We start from the raw sequence: 17621 nt of genomic DNA, 5'->3' as shown, positions 1-17621 counted from the left end.
ATATGGCGTTCCTTTTCTTCTGCGCCCTGCCGTGTGCCCGTACAGCAGTTTACAACCACACATGGGGTGTTTCTGTAAACTACAGAATCGGGGTAATAAATACTGAGTTTTGTTCAGCTGTTAACCCTAGATTTGTTACTGGAAAAAATGTAAAAATCTGCCAAAAAAGTAAAATTCTGAAATTTCATCTCCATTTTCCTTTAATTCTTGTGGAACACCTAAAGTCAGTTTTGAGTACCTTGAGGGGTGTCGTTTCTAAAATGGGGCCATTTATGAGTGGTTTCTATTAGGGTTGGGCGATATAGACGATATGCGATATAAACGATATAAAGTTGGCCAACGATAGAGATTTTGTTTATATCGCCATATCGAGGTAGAACGTGGCATGCGCCGCTCTCTGCATGCACCATGTTCTCCTGAGCCGGCACAGTGGAGAAGAAGGGAGTCCCTCCCTCCCCACTGTGTGCGGCTGCCGCTGACCACCAATGAGAACAGACTAGGAGGAGGAGGGACTGTGACCACTGCGGTGCTGAGGGGTTAATTGCGGCGGATCACGGTGCGCAGTAATAGAGGCCAGGTATGGGATCTGGCCGGCACATGCAGGCTACGTTTGTATTCAGGCATATTAACTATATTCATTGGTGGCGCAGTGGCCACAGCCCCTCCCTTCTGCTCCCCCTCTTCTAAAGTAAATCACACACACAAGTAAATCTATGGTGGCAGTGGCCCCAGGGTGGCAGCTTCTGATCGGAGCCCCAGCAGTGTAATCTGCGGGGCTCCGATCGGTTACCATGGCAGCCAGGATGCTACTCAAGCCCTGGGTTCCATAGTCGGCTCCCTGCTGCTGTGTGCACTATGCACAGGGCATCAGGGAGAGTGTGAAATCCTATTCACCCTAATAGAGCTCTATTAGGGTGAATAAGACAAGGGTTCTAGCCCCTAAGGAGGCTAATAGTTATTAAATAAAAAGTTTAAAAAAAAAAAGTTTAACCCCCTGAAATATAGACTATATTGCAATATATATAACATATCGCACATGCTTAAAATTATATCGCAATATAGATTTTAGGCCATATCGCCCACGCTTAGTTTCTATCATGTAAGCCTCACAAAGTGACTTCAGACCTGAACTGGTCCTTAAAAAAAAAAAAAAAGGGGTTGGAAATTTTCAGAAAAATTTCAAAATTTGCTTCGAAGCCTTCTATCGTCCCTAAAAAATAATGTAATTTACAAAATATGGAAATATAAAGTAATAACTATTTTAGGAGGTATCACTATCTGTTTTTAAAGGCAGAGAAATGTAAATTTGGAAAATTGCCAATTTAAAAAAAAAAATTGGGGAAATTTGGTATTTTTTTTATAAACCAAAAATGAAATATTTTTACTCGAATTTACCACTGTCATGAAGTACAATATGTGACGAGAAAACAATCTCAGAATGGCCTGGATAAGTAAAAGCATTTTAAATTTATCACCACATAAATTGACACATGTTGGATTTGTAAAAAAAATGGCCTGGTCCTTAATGTGAAAAATGGGAAGGTCCTTAAGGGGTTAAAGAGGCCTACACCCCATAAAAAAAAAAATATTGCTGTGGATGAGTCACTTGTCCTTTTTTAAAGGCAGGCTTCAATTTCGCCAATATTTGCTAAGGAAGAGGGCACAATTTGGGCTAAAAATGTATAAGCTCTGTGAGAGCGGATCTGGCTACACCTATAAATTCATACTGTATGAAGGCAAAGATACCCAGTTTTGCCTTCCTGAATGCCCCCCTTCCCTCAATGTGGCAGGTAAAATAGTGTGGGATCTTTTGGCACCGTCTTTTAGATAAGGGGTACCACTTGTACGTCGACAATTATTACACCAGCGTACCCCTTTTCAGTTGCCTTTCAGTCAGAAAGACCGTGGCATGTTGCACAATATGACGAAATCAAAGAGGCCTGCCCAAGCCTTTTGTGATCCAAAAATTGAAGTCTGGGGAAATAAAGGGCCTTTGCAATGGGGACATCTTACTTGTAAAATATTGAGACAAAAAAGATGTCCTCATAATGACATCTATACATCCAGACAGTAGCAGCCCTGTTCCTGTGCGCGGAACAAATACCACCGTCTGTAAACCTGTCTGCATACAGGATTACAATAAATATATGGGTGGGGTGGACCTTGCAGCCCTATAGCGCGGTCAGGAAATCCCACATTTGGTATAAGAAACTTGCAGCCCACCTTATGCAAATAACTCTGTATAATTCTTTTGTCATGTTCCAAAAAGCAGGGAACCGAGGAACATATCTTGATTTTCAAGAACAAATCATAAAAAATGTAATATTTGGAGAGCAGCGCCAGGATAGCAGTGGGATAGCGTCATCTAGTCATGCCAGCAGAATTATCCCAGGGAGACATGAGGGAGGGAGTAGAACCCCTAGAAGTAGTAGCAGTCTGTGGGCAGCTTCTGTAACCTGGTCTCTCAGTGAAACAGAACATTTTTCTCTGAAGACTTATTATACGAATGAATTAATGCTGATAAGTGGAAAAAGAAGCATTTTTATGTAATAAAATATATTGTTTGATAGTTTTTTTTGTTTTGTTTTTTGTCCCTGCTTGTACTACTGATTTATGGGAAAGATTGAAATAGTTTGTATTTAAAGGTATCTTGAAAGTTTGTGGGTGCACATTTTTTTTTACCCCACTAAAGTATATGCTTCTTAGGGTCCATTCACACGTCCGCAAAAGGGTCCGCACCCGTTCCGCAATTTTGCGGAACGGGTGCGGACCCATTCATTTTCTATGGGCCTGGACGTGAAGCGGAGAGCACACTATGTGCTCTCCACTTCCGCATTTGCGGAGCGTGGTCCCGAACTTCCGGTTTTCGGCCCCGAACTTCCGGTCCGCAGCTCCACAAAAGATAGAACATGTCCTATCCTTGTCCGCAGCTGCGGACAAGAATAGACATTTCTATAGCGGGTGCCGGCCGGGTGTGTTGCGGGTCCGCAACACACCACGGACGTGTGAATGGACCCTTAGTATAGTCTTCAGTGAAAGTATCCGGTCCTAAGTATAGAACAAGTGGCTCCTATATTCTCGTCCTTCTGTTTTAAATGGGCTTTCCAGTGTCTAGATATTGATGACCAACCCACAAAGTGGGTCATCAGTATCAGGTCTTGTGGGTTTAACACCAACACCCCCAGAAATCAGCTGGGAAACAACGCATTGGACGGAGCCAAAGCAGAAAGTTCTGTCCCCCATGTCATGGCTGTGCGAGCAGACTGCAGCTCAGCTCCCATTCATGTGAATATCATTGCTGTTGGTGCCAGGCGATATAGGCCTAAGCACAGCCCAGTCCCATTCAAGTGCATGGGGCCGAGTGGCAATACCAAGCTCAGCCTCTATAAAATAATCTTATATAGTACCACCATATTCCACAGCGCTTTATAATTCAGCGGGTACAGGTACAACTCAAAATACATTGCAGAATTACAGGCTGATATACAGTTGAAACACAGATGGACGGCGCTGTACTTGGTAAACTGTGAGAACACCGCTCACGGTAGCGCTGGTGAGCACCATGGCTTTAAACTGCTGATCAGCGGGGGGGTCCCGGGATTTGGACCTTATTGATCTCCTATTGATGACCTATCCTGAGAATATGATATCAGTATAAAAACCCCAGATAAATGGAGTGTGTCATCAAACATAGTTTTTGCCATTTAAAACCACTTAGCAGCAGGGGTGCTGTCAGGGTCTGCCACCTGCAGTACCGTGCGTTCTGGCAGCAGCGGTCGCCATGTGGTGGTATGCTGAATCAGTGTAGGAACCCCCAAGAAAGGGGAGAAGACTTGTACAAAGAACCTTATAAATTGTGCTTCGCATGAATAGATCAATGCATGGCATATGGATGTGTGATCCATGGTCTTTTTCTCTACAGTTGTTGCAGTTGTATTAACCAGACCAAGAGAGGCCGACAAACCTTTGGTATTTTCTCAGATTTAGGGCTCGTTCACACGAACGTGTGAAGACCATGCCCGTGCTGTGGACCGCAAATTGCAGGCGCAATGGGTCCGTGATCCTTCAGTTTCACAAAAAGAGCAAGTTCTATTTTTTTGCGGTGCGGAAGCATGGAACGGGAACCCAGAAAGCACTCCGTAGTGTTCCGTTCTTACATTCCGCTTCTCCGGCTTTGCAGACCCATTGAAATGAATGGGTCCGCACCCGTGATGCGAAATGGCCATGGAATGGTGCCCGTGTCTTGCGGGTCCGCAATACGGCAACGGGCAGCACACGTTTGTGTGAACAAGCCCTTACTTGCCTTCACATGTGCAGCTAAGATATTAAAAGGAATATTGCGCTTTAATTGGATTTGCATATTTTGTATTTTTGTTGCAGGGCAGCAGAGTGGTACTGTTCAGCCAGTTCACCATGATGTTGGATATTCTAGAAGTTTTCCTGAAACATCACCAGCATAGATATATTCGGCTGGATGGGAAAACTCAAATCTCTGAAAGGTACATAGAAATTGTGTATTATGCATTGATTTTTACCGTTTATTCTTACTGTGTACAGCAGTGAATTAACACTTTCACTGTCAAGAGTCATGCAGTATTTAGTGGTCATTCACAAATGTGTTAAAAATATATAGTGTAGATTGCAGACAGGTAAGAGCGCACAGCATGCCATGTATTCAGAAGACAATTTAATGCATGCAACCACCCTCATGCAACTTTGCAGTCATTCTAACCAAACATTGCCCTAAAGTGCAAAGAAAATGCATTCTTCAAAAAACTGATGTGAGAAGATTTGAGGCGTTCTTACATACCACACGTCTACGTTCACTGCTGCACATGTTAAAGAAATGCCAGAATTGCAGGAACACGTTTACTAATTCTTGCATGCAACTATTAGGTATATAATTGTAGGTATATAATTTTCCATTCTCCTATTCAAACTGTAGCCCTCATTAATAATTGTAAATCCATAAACCTAATAAAATGTACTAACGCTGCTTTCAGATGGGCGTAATGTTCTATTGCTCCAATATTAAGAGAACCTGAACCTACTGCAGTTCATCAGAACTGTGGTGACTGCACATAACTCTGATTCTTATGTACTGTGGAAGAGTCCATAATATTGGTGCAATAAAACAAATGTTTTATACCCCTCTGAAAGCACCAAAAGACTGCTTTTTTTTTATAGTGTCATTTTTTTTAAAACGCCTGGGTTATGGTGGCAATCAGTCTTGCTTTTCCTCCATACTGGCTCAGGTTAGAGCAGGCTGAAAGGAGGGAGGGAGTACTTCAGTCTCCATATGTTACTGTATAGCAGTTAGAGGTATGAGCTTAGTCCCTAGATCACAGTGCTAGCTGCTCTACAGCCTGAGATACGACCTCAAAGGTGGACAACCCCTTTAAATCATCATTGGAGTGTTTTGTTAAATCTCGTGTTACCAAGATTTAAACAAAGATTTTCTTTTATCACAGGATACATCTTATAGATCAGTTCAATACCGACATGGATATATTCATATTCCTTCTGTCTACTAAAGCGGGTGGACTTGGGATCAATCTTACTTCAGCCAACGTTGTAATCCTTCATGACATCGACTGTAATCCTTACAATGACAAGCAGGCAGAAGATCGTTGCCACAGAGTAGGGCAGACAAAGTAAGGACTTACTCTTTTGGTATTGTTACTTCTATTATTAGCAATTTTCATGCATTATTGTATCATTATCACCAGTCGGTTAGTAAAAGAAACAAAGCAGTGAGCGGAAGGTAGTACAGTAATACAAATGTTTTAGTCTTCTATTGGTATACTTTCCCCCATGTACATACTTTCAAAAATGGGGAATCCAGAGTGTGCCCTGACAGCAGATGTGGGAGAAAAGAAGGATCTGTGTTCCCTCAGGAATAAAAGTAGAGCTCACTTTGAATGAAATATACCGTACATGCTCACTTCAGCTGGTTTGGTGACATCTGGGGAGCAGACTGAACATATTGGCGGGCGGTTAGTTCATGTGATACTATAGAACAAAACAGTTATGTTTAATATGCCAGTCATAGTCTATTGGAATAAGATGTTCAGAGTTTATTCAGAGGCACTGAAGCAGCAAACGGAGCTCTACAGCACAACAGCCATTAGATGCTGTAGATTTCACCCATAATTGACAACAATTTCCTGGCGTAAATTATGATAAAACTGTTGGGAGAAGGAAGTAATGTCTCCTGATAAAAAAAAAGTGGACGCAGTTTAAGTGCTGTGAGAGTGATGTACAGTTTCAAGATCTCAAATTTTAGTGCGATAATTGGATTTGCCAAAATGTGTGCCTTTTTTCACACTCTGAACCTGGTTTGCAGGAAGTGATAAACTCCCCCTTAGTTTGTACAAAAAGTATTGTTAGCAGTAATTTACCTATTTTATTTTCCCCCTCCCCCAAGGGAAGTTACTGTTACCCGATTGATCGGCAAAGGAACAATTGAGGAGTCCATGTTAAAAATTAGTCAACAGAAGTTAAGACTGGAACAAGATATGACTACAACAGATACAGGTATGCCTCAGATTTCCGTTTAAAGTTCATTTCTGCTGCAATGCCCCATCTTGGGCGTGTTTCACACTGGAGTCACTTGTTCCAGCAGGCAATTTCAGCAGGGACAGCCTGCTGTAACTACCGTGTACAGCCTGCGCTGCCTGAGGTCCGCCTGGCCCCATTCACTATAATGGGGACCGGCAGAGATCTGGCTGCAGCACTGCAAATATGTAGAGAGGTGGCCAGACCAAACATGGATCACCATCTGCTAGGGCTTTTTTCTGCATTTTCTACAGCAAAGTTCTGATAATTTTGTGTCTTCAGAACCCCAAGGTACATAGACACACAGTTATGTGTTCTTACTGGTAAGTCCTCTGTCTTCCAGTGCTGCATATTATTGTATGTGTCTGTAGACTCCACGTCAGGTTATAGATGCATACATACAGTATGTTGAGACTTTGTACCCTGGAAGATACCTGACCATTGTAGGGTATCAGGTGACTTACCCACTAATCTGACACAGGGCTAGTTTTGTTTAATCCCTTAGTGACCAGCCTGTTTTGGGCCTTACTGTGTTTTTCTTCCTTTTTTCATCGTCGCCTTCCAAGAGCTATAACTTTTTTTTTTTCCTGTCTATATAGCTGTATGAGGGCTTGTTTTTTGCGGGACAAGTTGTAGTTTTAAAGGGGATCTGTCACCTGCTTTTACCATTTTAAGCGGTCACCATCGCCATGTTAACTAAAGTACCTTATTTCCTGAAGTCGTCTTCTTACTTTATTTCGTTTTGTCCTTTTGATAAAAAAAAAGCCCTTTTTATGATATGCTAATGAGGCTCCAAGGTGCCCAGAGGGGCGTTTTTTTCCTCTCTGGTGCCCAGTGACGCCCCCCTGCAGTGCCCAGCCCGCCTTAATTTGAATCCCAAGAATGCCTCCTGATCCTCAAATAACCTCCCACAGCCCCGGCAAATGGTTCCGCCCCCTCCACACGTCATCGTCTACCTTCTAGAAATGCCCAGTCCTTCTTCCTGTCGGCGGCCAGAAATCTCTTGCAGGCGCAGTACCGCCTGCGCGATCATCAACCTCCTCAGGGCAACAGCCTCAAAAGTCTCACTGGGCATGCGCCGAGCCCAGTGACGTAATCTGAGCACTGTTGCCTTGAGGAGGTTAATGATCGCACAGGCGGTTATGCGCATGGGCGAGATTTCTCACTGCCTACAGGAAGAAGGACGGGGCATTTCTAGAAGGTAGACGATGACGTGGGGAGGGGGCAGAACCATTTGCCGGGGCTGTGGGAGGTTATTTGAGGATCAGGAGGCGTTCTTAGGATTCAAATTAAGGCGTGCTGGGCACTGCAGGGGGGCGTCACTGGGCACCAGAGAGGAAAAAACGCCCCTCTGGGCACCTTAGAGCCTCATTAGCATATCATAAAAAGGGCTTTTTATATCAAAAGGACAAAACAAAATAAAGTAAGACGACGACTGCAGGAAATAAGGTACTTTAGTGAACATGGCGATGGTGACAGCTTAAAATGGTAAAAGCAGGTGACAGATTCCCTTTAATGGCGTCATTTTGCGGTAAACGTAACTTTCTGATTAACTCTTATTTACTCTTTCTGGGAGGGAGATGGAAAACAGCAATACTGCCATGGAGTTTTTACATTATAAACGCTACGACGTTCAGTTTTCGGTATAAATAACATAATATCTTTATTCTCTCTTAGTACGATTACAGCGATGCCAAATACATATGTTTTTTTTTTTTTCAGTTTTACTACTTTGAAGGAAAAAAATCTTTCCACTTCACCACCATGACGGCCCAGAGAGATTGACCCCTGACCTCTGTAGGGGCAGGAACAGAGATAGGTTTAAAAGGACCCCTCCCACCACCATTCACCAGTGTGTTCCTGCCCCTATAGTGGCCAGGACAGAGTAAAGTCCTCTCTGGCTTCCAGGGAGGTGAAGTGGACCTCGTTTATTATTTTCTAGTACCTGGGTGACCGCATCGGTGGTGCTCTTGCCTCCCTTGTGGCTCCTTTTCACCCAGGGATGCGTCCCCTGCTCTCCGGCGGACTCGTTCTCAAGCTGACAGGGGACGCCGGGGTCACGCTCCCTTGTGAGGGAAGCCTGCCCTGAGAATGCCGCGGGTCGCCTACCTCTCGGAGGTAGCCGACCGGAAAGACGCTCGCGGCCGTCGCGCGCGTCTGACGTCACTTCCGGGCCGCAGGCCGGAACCCGGAAGTAGATGGTTTTTCATAAAAAGGACGCTAACAGCTTTCCCGCTGCGCTATCTGCATCGCTCTCCTACCAGAGATGTCGGACCAGGAGAAGGAGACACAGCAGAAGGAGCAGACCGCTCCAGAGCGCCCTAGCGTGAGTAGCCCACCTGGGCACGGCGGCTTATTAGTTGGCTACAGGGGGAGGTTGTGCCTTAGAGGGTAACCACTGTCCCCTCCCCCTGGTGGTGTCTGCTGGTATACTGCATTTAATTTTGCTCCTATACCAGATTGACATTAATTAAATGGGCTGCCTCTCTCTCTCTCTCGCTAGGCCAAACTTACTTTAAAAAAAAGTTAAGAAGACCGCCAGATGCATCCAGTGTACCGTCAGGCTTCCTGAGGATTACACAAAAAAACTGTGCAAGGATTGCATCACTAAGATAGTGAGAGATGAACAGCCCTCAATCATGCAGGAGTTCAGATCCATGATCCAGGAGGAGGTTAAATCTTCTTTGGCCTCCCTCCGTGAGGATACCAGGGAGATCCGCCCACCGAAAAGACCCAGGGGGGCAGACATCCCCTCTGACTCCGAGGATTTAGAGGAGGATGCATCATCCTCTAAAAAAGAGGAAGACGATCATAAATCTAAAGAGGCTAAACAAATTTGTGATCTACAAAAGGTTCAAGATGGAATCTTTAAATTCTACCATCCCCTTAATCCAAAAGGATGCGTCCCTCTGTACAATCGACCTGAAGGACGCATATTATCATGTTCCCATTCACTCCCAGTCTCAGAGGTTCCTGCGCTTTGCAGTAAGGGATCACGAGGGGTCTGTTCACCACTTCCAGTTCGTGGCTCTCCCCTTCGGGCTGGCCTCAGCCCCAAGGATTTTCACGAAACTGGTGGTAGAGATGGTCGCCTCCCTGAGACCTCAGGGGGTGACGGTGGTCCCTTATCTAGACGACTTTCTACTTATTTCAAACACGGTAGGTCAGTCTATAGCAGATCAAGAAATCTTCTGCTCCCTTCTGACATATTTAGGTTTGGGTGATAAACCTAAAGAAATCCTCCCTAGTTCCGAATACCAGGGTAAAATTCCTAGGGGTTTTGCTGGATTCAGAAAAACAAACAACATTCCTTCCGGCAGAAAGAATCCAGAACCTACAGTCATCAATCAGAGCCTTCCTGAGACGTCGCTCCTTCTCGTTCAGAGAAACGATGAGCCTTTTAGGTCAGATGACAGCCTGCATTGTAGCAGTCCCATGGTGCCAAGCCCATTACAGAGCCCTTCAGTCCTGGCTTTTAAGGAAATGGGACAAAAATCTGACCTCGTTGGACAAAAAGATCCTGATCCCGGGCCACGTAAAGTCTTCAGTCCGGTGGTGGCTTCACACAAGAAATTTAAGAAAGGGCATGGTCTGGTTCAAGACCCCAGCAGTGCATATTCAGACCGATGCCAGCCTAAAAGGATGGGGCGCAAAAATTTACTCCGATCTGTACCAGGGAGATTGGCCTCCAAGGATTGCAGCCCAGTCCTCCAACTACAGGGAGCTCAGGGCAGTTTGGGAGACAATACGAACAGCTGCTCCAAAACTACAAAACCAACATATAAAGGTCTATTCAGACAATATAACGACCGTGTCCTACCTCAAGCATCAGGGGGGCACACGATCTCAGAAGCTGGAATGTCTATCCAGGAAAATCTTCCTCTGGGGGGAAAAAAACGTAAAATCAATATCGGCAGTTCATTTAAAAGGAAGCCTAAACTGTGCAGCAGACTTCCTCAGCAGGACTACCATAGACCAGGGAGAATGGGCCTTAAACGCCGAGATCTTCAGTTTGATTGTCCAGAGATGGGGTCTTCCAGTAATAGACCTATTCGCCACAAGGACAAACGCAAAGGTATCAACCTTTTGCTCCCTAAACCCAAGGGACGGGCCCCTAGCGATCGACGCCTTCTCCCTGCACTGGGACTGGGTCCTTGCATATGCCTTCCCTCCATTCCCATTAATCCCAAGGGTTCTCCAGAAGATCATCAGGGACAGAGCCAGAGTAATCCTGGTCACCCCGTACTGGCCCAAGAGGAGCTGGTTCTCGATCCTAACCAAACTCTCTCCACAGGAAGCATTTATTCTCCCAAGGAGAAAGGATATCCTGATCCAGGGGCCGGTTCTCCATCCCCATCCGGAAATCTTCAGCCTCTCGGCCTGGATCCTGAGTCCAACCTCCTAAGGCAGAGAGGTCTCTCTGAGGGTGTTATATCTACCTTAAAGGCCAGCAGAAAGAAGGTGACTAACTCCATTTATTTCAAGATCTGGAAAAGATTCTGCACCTGGTCGGGCGACGAAGCCCCAGATCAAACCAGACCAAATATACAGAAGATTCTGGATTTCCTTCAGAAGGGACTAGAGTTAGGGTTAAGTCCTTCTACCCTGAGAGTCCAGGTCTCAGCACTTAGCGCCTACTTCGATTCCGAATTGGCCAGCCATAGATGGATCCAAAGATTCCTAAGGTCTGCAGCCAGACTAAGACCGTCCCTCAGATCGAGGATGCCTACCTGGGACTTAAACATCATCCTTAGAGGACTCACAGGTCCACCCTATGAACCCATGGACGCAAGTTCCCTGAAGAATCTTTCTCATAAGGTGGCTTTTCTTATAGCCATAACATCAGCAAAAAGACTGAGTGAGATCCAGGCATTGTCAATAAGACAACCATATCTCAGGGTACAGGAGGACCGTATCACCTTGAGGCTAGACCCTACATTTTTGCCAAAGGTAGTAACAGACTTCCATAGGAACCAGGAGATCATTCTGCCCTCCTTCTGTGTAGATCCTAAAAATTCTGGTGAGGAACGTTTCCATACGCTAGACGTCAGACAAGCAGTACTAAAATACCTAGAGGTCACTAAGAACCTGAGGAAGGTGGACAACTTATTAGTGCTCTTCGGTGGTAAGAATAAAGGGAAGACAGCTTCCAGATCTACCATTGCCCGTTGGGTAAGACAGACTATTACAGACTGCTACAAGATCGAGGGCATCAGTTGTCCAGAGGTCATTCGGGCTCACTCCACAAGAGCGGTATCTGCCTCCTTCGCTGAAAGGGCAGGAGCTTCCTTAAATCAAATATGCCAGGCTGCTACCTGGTCTAATGTTAATACCTTCATTAAACATTATAGGCTCGACTTATCCAGGTCCTCCGACCTCGCATTTGGTCGCAAGGTCCTTCAGGCCGTTGCCCCACCCTAGTTCATATATAATCTGTTATGTCTCTCTGGGCCGTCATGGTGGTGAAGTGGAAAGCCGGAATTAGACTTACCGGTAATTCATTTTCCACGAATCCACCATGACGGCATGATATCCCGCCCTAAAAAAAAAAAAAAAAAAAAAAAAAAACCTTGGTATGAGGTAATACCAAAAAAAAAAAAAAAAAAAACACAACACTTTGAGTTGTCTCACTTGTAAACTGGTGATTGTAGCACTATAATCTGGAACTCACTGGTGAATGGTGGTGGGAGGGGTCCTTTTAAACCTATCTCTGTTCCTGCCCCTACAGAGGTCAGGGGTCAATCTCTCTGGGCCGTCATGGTGGATTCGTGGAAAATGAATTACCGGTAAGTCTAATTCCGGCTTTTTGCATCGCCGCTTCCCAAGACCCATAACTTTTTTAGATTTTTCTTTCTGTGGAGATTTGTGTGGGCTTGATTTATTTTTATTTTTTTGCAGGACGACTTGTAGTTTTCATTGGTATCATAATTTTGGAGTAAATTACGCTTTTTGATCGTGTGCTACGTTTTTTCTTCTTTTTTTTTTTTTTTTTTTTACAACATTCACCATACGGGATAATTTACATCATATTTATGTAGTGCGGTTCGTTACGGGCTTAGCAATACCAAACATATTTTATTTATTTGTTTGCAATTTTTTTTCATTGAAAATCGTATTTTCAATTAAAAAAAGGTAAATTTTTTTGTTTTTACTGGAATTAGTTCTTTTATTTAAGGGTGGATTCACATCACTTTTCATGCCTCCGTTTGATGAAAAGGATGCAAAAATGCAGCACACCACGTTCTTGTATCCTGCAGAGACCAGTAAAAAAATATATATATATATATATATATATATATATATATATATATATATATATATATATATATATATATATATATATATATATATATATATATATATATATATATATATATATATATATATATATATATATATTTTTTTTTTTTTTTTTTTACAATGGTAAAAAAAAGTATACTTTATTTTTTATAATGGAGCTCAATGGTGAAGAAGGCCACTGTATAGCATCAGTCTGAGGCATCCGTTTAACGTATACGTTTTTTGTATACGTTAAACAGATTGGAAAAATGTAATGTGAACCCACCCTAATTTTTTTCACCATTTAATAGTCCCACAAGGGGACTATAACAGACAACATTTTGATTGATTTTAACATCCTCAGGACCGCCGTACGCAGGATTGCGTCCTGCCGGCGGCCCTGCTCTTCTGGGTGGACGCATATACGCGTCCTCCCGCGAGAGCCGAGATTTCCTGTGAACGCGCGCACACAGGCGCGCGCGCTCACAGGAACGGAAGGTAAGCGAGTGGATCTCCAGCCTGCCAGCGGCGATCGCTCGCTCGCAGGCTGGAGATCAGATTTTTTTAACCCCTAACAGGTATATTAGACGCTGTTTTGATAACAGCGTCTAATATACCTGCTACCTAGTCCTCTGGTGGTCCCTTTTGTTAGGATCGACCACCAGAGGACACAGGTAGGTCAGTAAAGTCGCACCAAACACTACACTACACCCCCCCCCCCGTCACTTATTAACCCTTTATGAACCCATGATCACCCCATATAAACTCCCTGATCACCCCCCTGTCATTCATCACCCCCCTGTCAGGCTCCGTTCAGACGTCCGTATGATTTTTACGGATACATGGATCGGATCCGCAAAACACATGCGGACGTCTGAATGGAGCCTTACAGGGGGGTGATCAATGACAGGCGGGTGATCACGCATATACACTCCCTGATCACCCCCCTGTAAGGCTCCATTCAGACGTCCGCATGTGTTTTGCGGATCCGATCCATGGATCCGTAAAAATCATACGGACGTCTGAATGGAGCCTTACAGGGGGGTGATCAATGACAGGGGGGTGATCACCCATATACACTCCCTGATCACCCCCTGTCATTGATCACCCCCCTGTAAGGCTCCATTCAGACGTCCGCATGATTTTTACGGATCCATGGATACATGGATCAGATCCGCAAAACACATGCGGACGTCTGAATGGAGCCTTACAGGGGGGTGATCAATGACAGGCGGGTGATCACCCATATACACTCCCTGATCACCCCCCTGTCATTGATCACCCCCCTGTAAGGCTCCATTCAGACGTCCGCATGTGTTTTGCGGATCCGATCCATGGATCCGTTAAAATCATACGGACGTCTGAATGGAGCCTTACAGGGGGGGTGATCAGTGACAGGGGGGTGATCACCCATATAGACTCCCTGATCACCCCCCTGTCATTGATCACCCCCCTGTAAGGCTCCATTCAGACGTCCGCATGTGTTTTGCGGATCCGATCCATGGATCCGTAAAAATCATACGGACGTCTGAATGGAGCCTTACCAGGGGGGTGATCAGGGAGTCTATATGGGTGATCACCCCCCTGTCATTGATCACCCCCGCCGACCAACCCCCCCCCCCCCCGTAAGGCTCCATTCAGACATTTTTTTGGCCCAAGTTAGCGGAAATTTTTTGTTTGTTTTTGTTTTTTCTTACTAAGTCTCATATTCCACTAACTTGTGTCAAAAAATAAAATCTCACATGAACTCACCATACCCCTCACGGAATCCAAATGTGTAAACATTTTTAGACATTTATATTCCAGACTTCTTCTCACGCTTTAGGGCCCCTAAAAAGCCAGGGCAGTATAAATACCCCACATGTGACCCCATTTCGGAAAGAAGACACCCCAAGGTATTCGCTGAGGGGCATATTGAGTCCATGAAAGATTGAAATTTTTGTCCTAAGTTAGCGGAAAGTGAGACTTTGTGAGAAAAAAACAAAAAAAATCAATTTCCGCTAACTTATGCAAAAAGAAAAAAATTCTAGGAACTCGCCATGCCCCTCATTGGATACCTTGGGGTGTCTTCTTTCCAAAGTGGGGTCACATGTGGGGTATTTATACTGCCCTGGCTTTTTAGGGGCCCGAAAGTGTGAGAAGAAGTCTGGGATCCAAATGTCTAAAAATGCCCTCCTAAAAGGAATTTGGGCACCTTTGCGCATCTAGGCTGCAAAAAAGTGTCACACATCTGGTATCGCCGTACTCAGGAGAAGTTGGGCAATGTGTTTTGGGGTGTCATTTTACATATACCCATGCTGGGTGAGAAAAATATCTTGGTCAAATGCCAACTTTGTATAAAAAAAATGGGAAAAGTTATCTTTTGCCAAGATATTTCTCTCACCCAGCATGGTTATATGTAAAATGACACCCCAAAACACATTCCCCAACTTCTCCCGAGTACGGCGATACCAGATGTGTGACACTTTTTTGCAGCCAAGGTGGGCAAAGGGGCACACATTCCAAAGAGCACCTTTCGGATTTCACAGGCCATTTTTTACACATTTTGATTGCAAAGTACTTCTTACACATTTGGGCCCCTAAATTGCCAGGGCAGTATAACTACGCCACAAGTGACCCCATTTTGGAAAGAAGACACCCCAAGGTATTCCGTGAGGGGCACGGCGAGTTCCTAGAATTTTTTATTTTTTGTCACAAGTTAGCGGAAAATGATGATTTTTCATTTTTTTTTTCTTTTTTCTTACAAAGTCTCATATTCCACTAACTTGCGACAAAAAATAAAAAATTCTAGGAACTCGCCATGCCCCTCACGGAATACCTTGGGGTGTCTTCTTTCCAAAATGGGGTCACTTGTGGGGTAGTTATACTGCCCTGGCAATTTAGGGGCCCAAATGTGTGAGAAGAACTTTGCAATCAAAATGTGTAAAAAATGGCCTGCGAAATCCGAAAGGTGCACTTTGGAATATGTGCCCCTTTGCCCACCTTGGCTGCAAAAAAGTGTCCACATCTGGTATCGCCGTACTCAGGAGAAGTTGGGGAATGTGTTTTGGGGTGTCATTTTACATATACCCATGCTGCGTGAGAAAAATATCTTGGTCAAATGCCAACTTTGTATAAAAAAATATGAAAAGTTGTCTTTTGCCAAGATATTTCTCTCACCCAGCATGGGTATATGTAAAATGACACCCCAAAACACATTCCCCAACTTCTCCTGAGTACGGCGATACCAGATGTGTCACACTTTTTTGCAGCCTAGGTGGGCAAAGGGGCACATATTCCAAAGTGCACCTTTCGGATTTCACCGGTAATTTTTTACACATTTTGATTGCAAAGTTCTTCTCACACATTTGGGCCCCTAAATTGCCAGGGCAGTATAACTACCCCACAAGTGACCCCATTTTGGAAAGAAGACACCCCAAGGTATTCCGTGAGGGGCATGGCGAGTTCCTAGAATTTTTTATTTTTTGTCGCAAGTTAGTGGAATATGAGACTTTGTAAGAAAAAAATAAAAATAAAAAATCATCATAATTTTCCGTTAACTTGTGACAAAAAATAAAAAGTTCTATGAACTCACTATGCCCATCAGCGAATACCTTAGGGTGTCTACTTTCCGAAATGGGGTCATTTGTGGGGTTTTTCTACTGTTTGGGCATTGTAGAACCTCAGGAAACATGACAGGTGCTCAGAAAGTCAGAGCTGCTTCAAAAAGCGGAAATTCACATTTTTGTACCATAGTTTGTAAACGCTATAACTTTTACCCAAACCATTTTTTTTTTTTTGCCCAAACATTTTTTTTTATCAAAGACATGTTGAACTATAAATTTAGCGAAAAATTTATATATGGATGTTTTTTTTTTTGCAAAATTTTACAGCTGAAAGTGAAAAATGTCATTTTTTTGCAAAAAAATCGTTACATTTCGATTAATAACAAAAAAAGTAAAAATGTCAGCAGCAATAAAATACCACCCAATGAAAGCTCTATTAGTGAGAAGAAAAGGAGGTAAAATTCATTTGGGTGGTAAGTTGCATGACCGAGCGATAAACGGTGAAAGTAGTGTAGTGCCGAAGTGTAAAAAGTGCTCTGGTCATGAAGGGGGTTTCAGCTAGCGGGGCTGAAGTGGTTAAAATGCAATGCACTATCCTAATAGTGCAGGGATGTCAAACTTGTGGCCCTCCAGCTGTTGCAAAACTACAACTCCCATCATGCCTGGGCATACTACAGCTATCAGGGAATGATGGGAGTTGTAGTTTTGCAACATCTGGAGGGCCATGAGTTTGACATCCATGCTATAGTGCATTGCATTTTAATGTCCGTGCTTTACGGACATTAACCAGCAGGCTGCGCCAGAGAGGCACAGCCTTCTGGAAACTACTTAAGGATGGTTTGGGACCTATATTAGACCCCTGCTAGCCTTTACACACACTGGCACCCCACGATCACGTTTGCAGAGAGCCGATAGGAGACAGATGGAGTCCGCTCCCTCTGTCAGCACTTTACATGCGGCGCACCATTGCCTGCAGCATGTAAAGCGTTAAACAGCCCAAATCAGCTCTCCTGCCGGTCTGGGCTGTTAGAGCAGGGGGACGCATGCAGCGCTTAGACTGGGCCGCCTTATAAAAGCCGCAGCCCAGCCTAAGGGCCCTTAGTGACCGCCGTAAAAAGGCGCGTGGGTGGTCACTAAGGGGTTAAAAGGGTCATTATTTGGTTTCCTGAACTACCAGGCACCAGAGAAACAGAAGTTTTATTATGTTTTTGCTTTTTGTATTCAATGTGAATGAATGAT

At 44.2% G+C, this 17621-nt stretch overlaps 1 protein-coding gene across 3 annotated transcripts in view; it reads left to right on the top strand.

The window, feature by feature from the left end:
* SMARCAD1 (SWI/SNF-related, matrix-associated actin-dependent regulator of chromatin, subfamily a, containing DEAD/H box 1) overlaps nt 1–17621 on the top strand; it is a 105067-nt gene that overhangs the window by 86923 nt on the left and 523 nt on the right. For all 3 annotated transcript variants that reach the window (XM_044302707.1, XM_044302698.1, XM_044302714.1), the window contains 3 exons: nt 4381–4499; nt 5472–5654; nt 6428–6537. In XM_044302707.1, the coding sequence (XP_044158642.1) occupies nt 4381–4499; nt 5472–5654; nt 6428–6537 (412 nt within the window). The remainder of the gene's footprint in view (nt 1–4380; nt 4500–5471; nt 5655–6427; nt 6538–17621) is intronic.

Source organism: Bufo gargarizans, chromosome 1, assembly GCF_014858855.1.
Source record: "Bufo gargarizans isolate SCDJY-AF-19 chromosome 1, ASM1485885v1, whole genome shotgun sequence".
NCBI classification, from domain to species: Eukaryota; Metazoa; Chordata; class Amphibia; order Anura; family Bufonidae; genus Bufo; species Bufo gargarizans.
The sequence above is the reverse complement of the archived record's forward strand: the minus strand, read 5'-3'. Positions and strand labels throughout refer to the sequence as shown.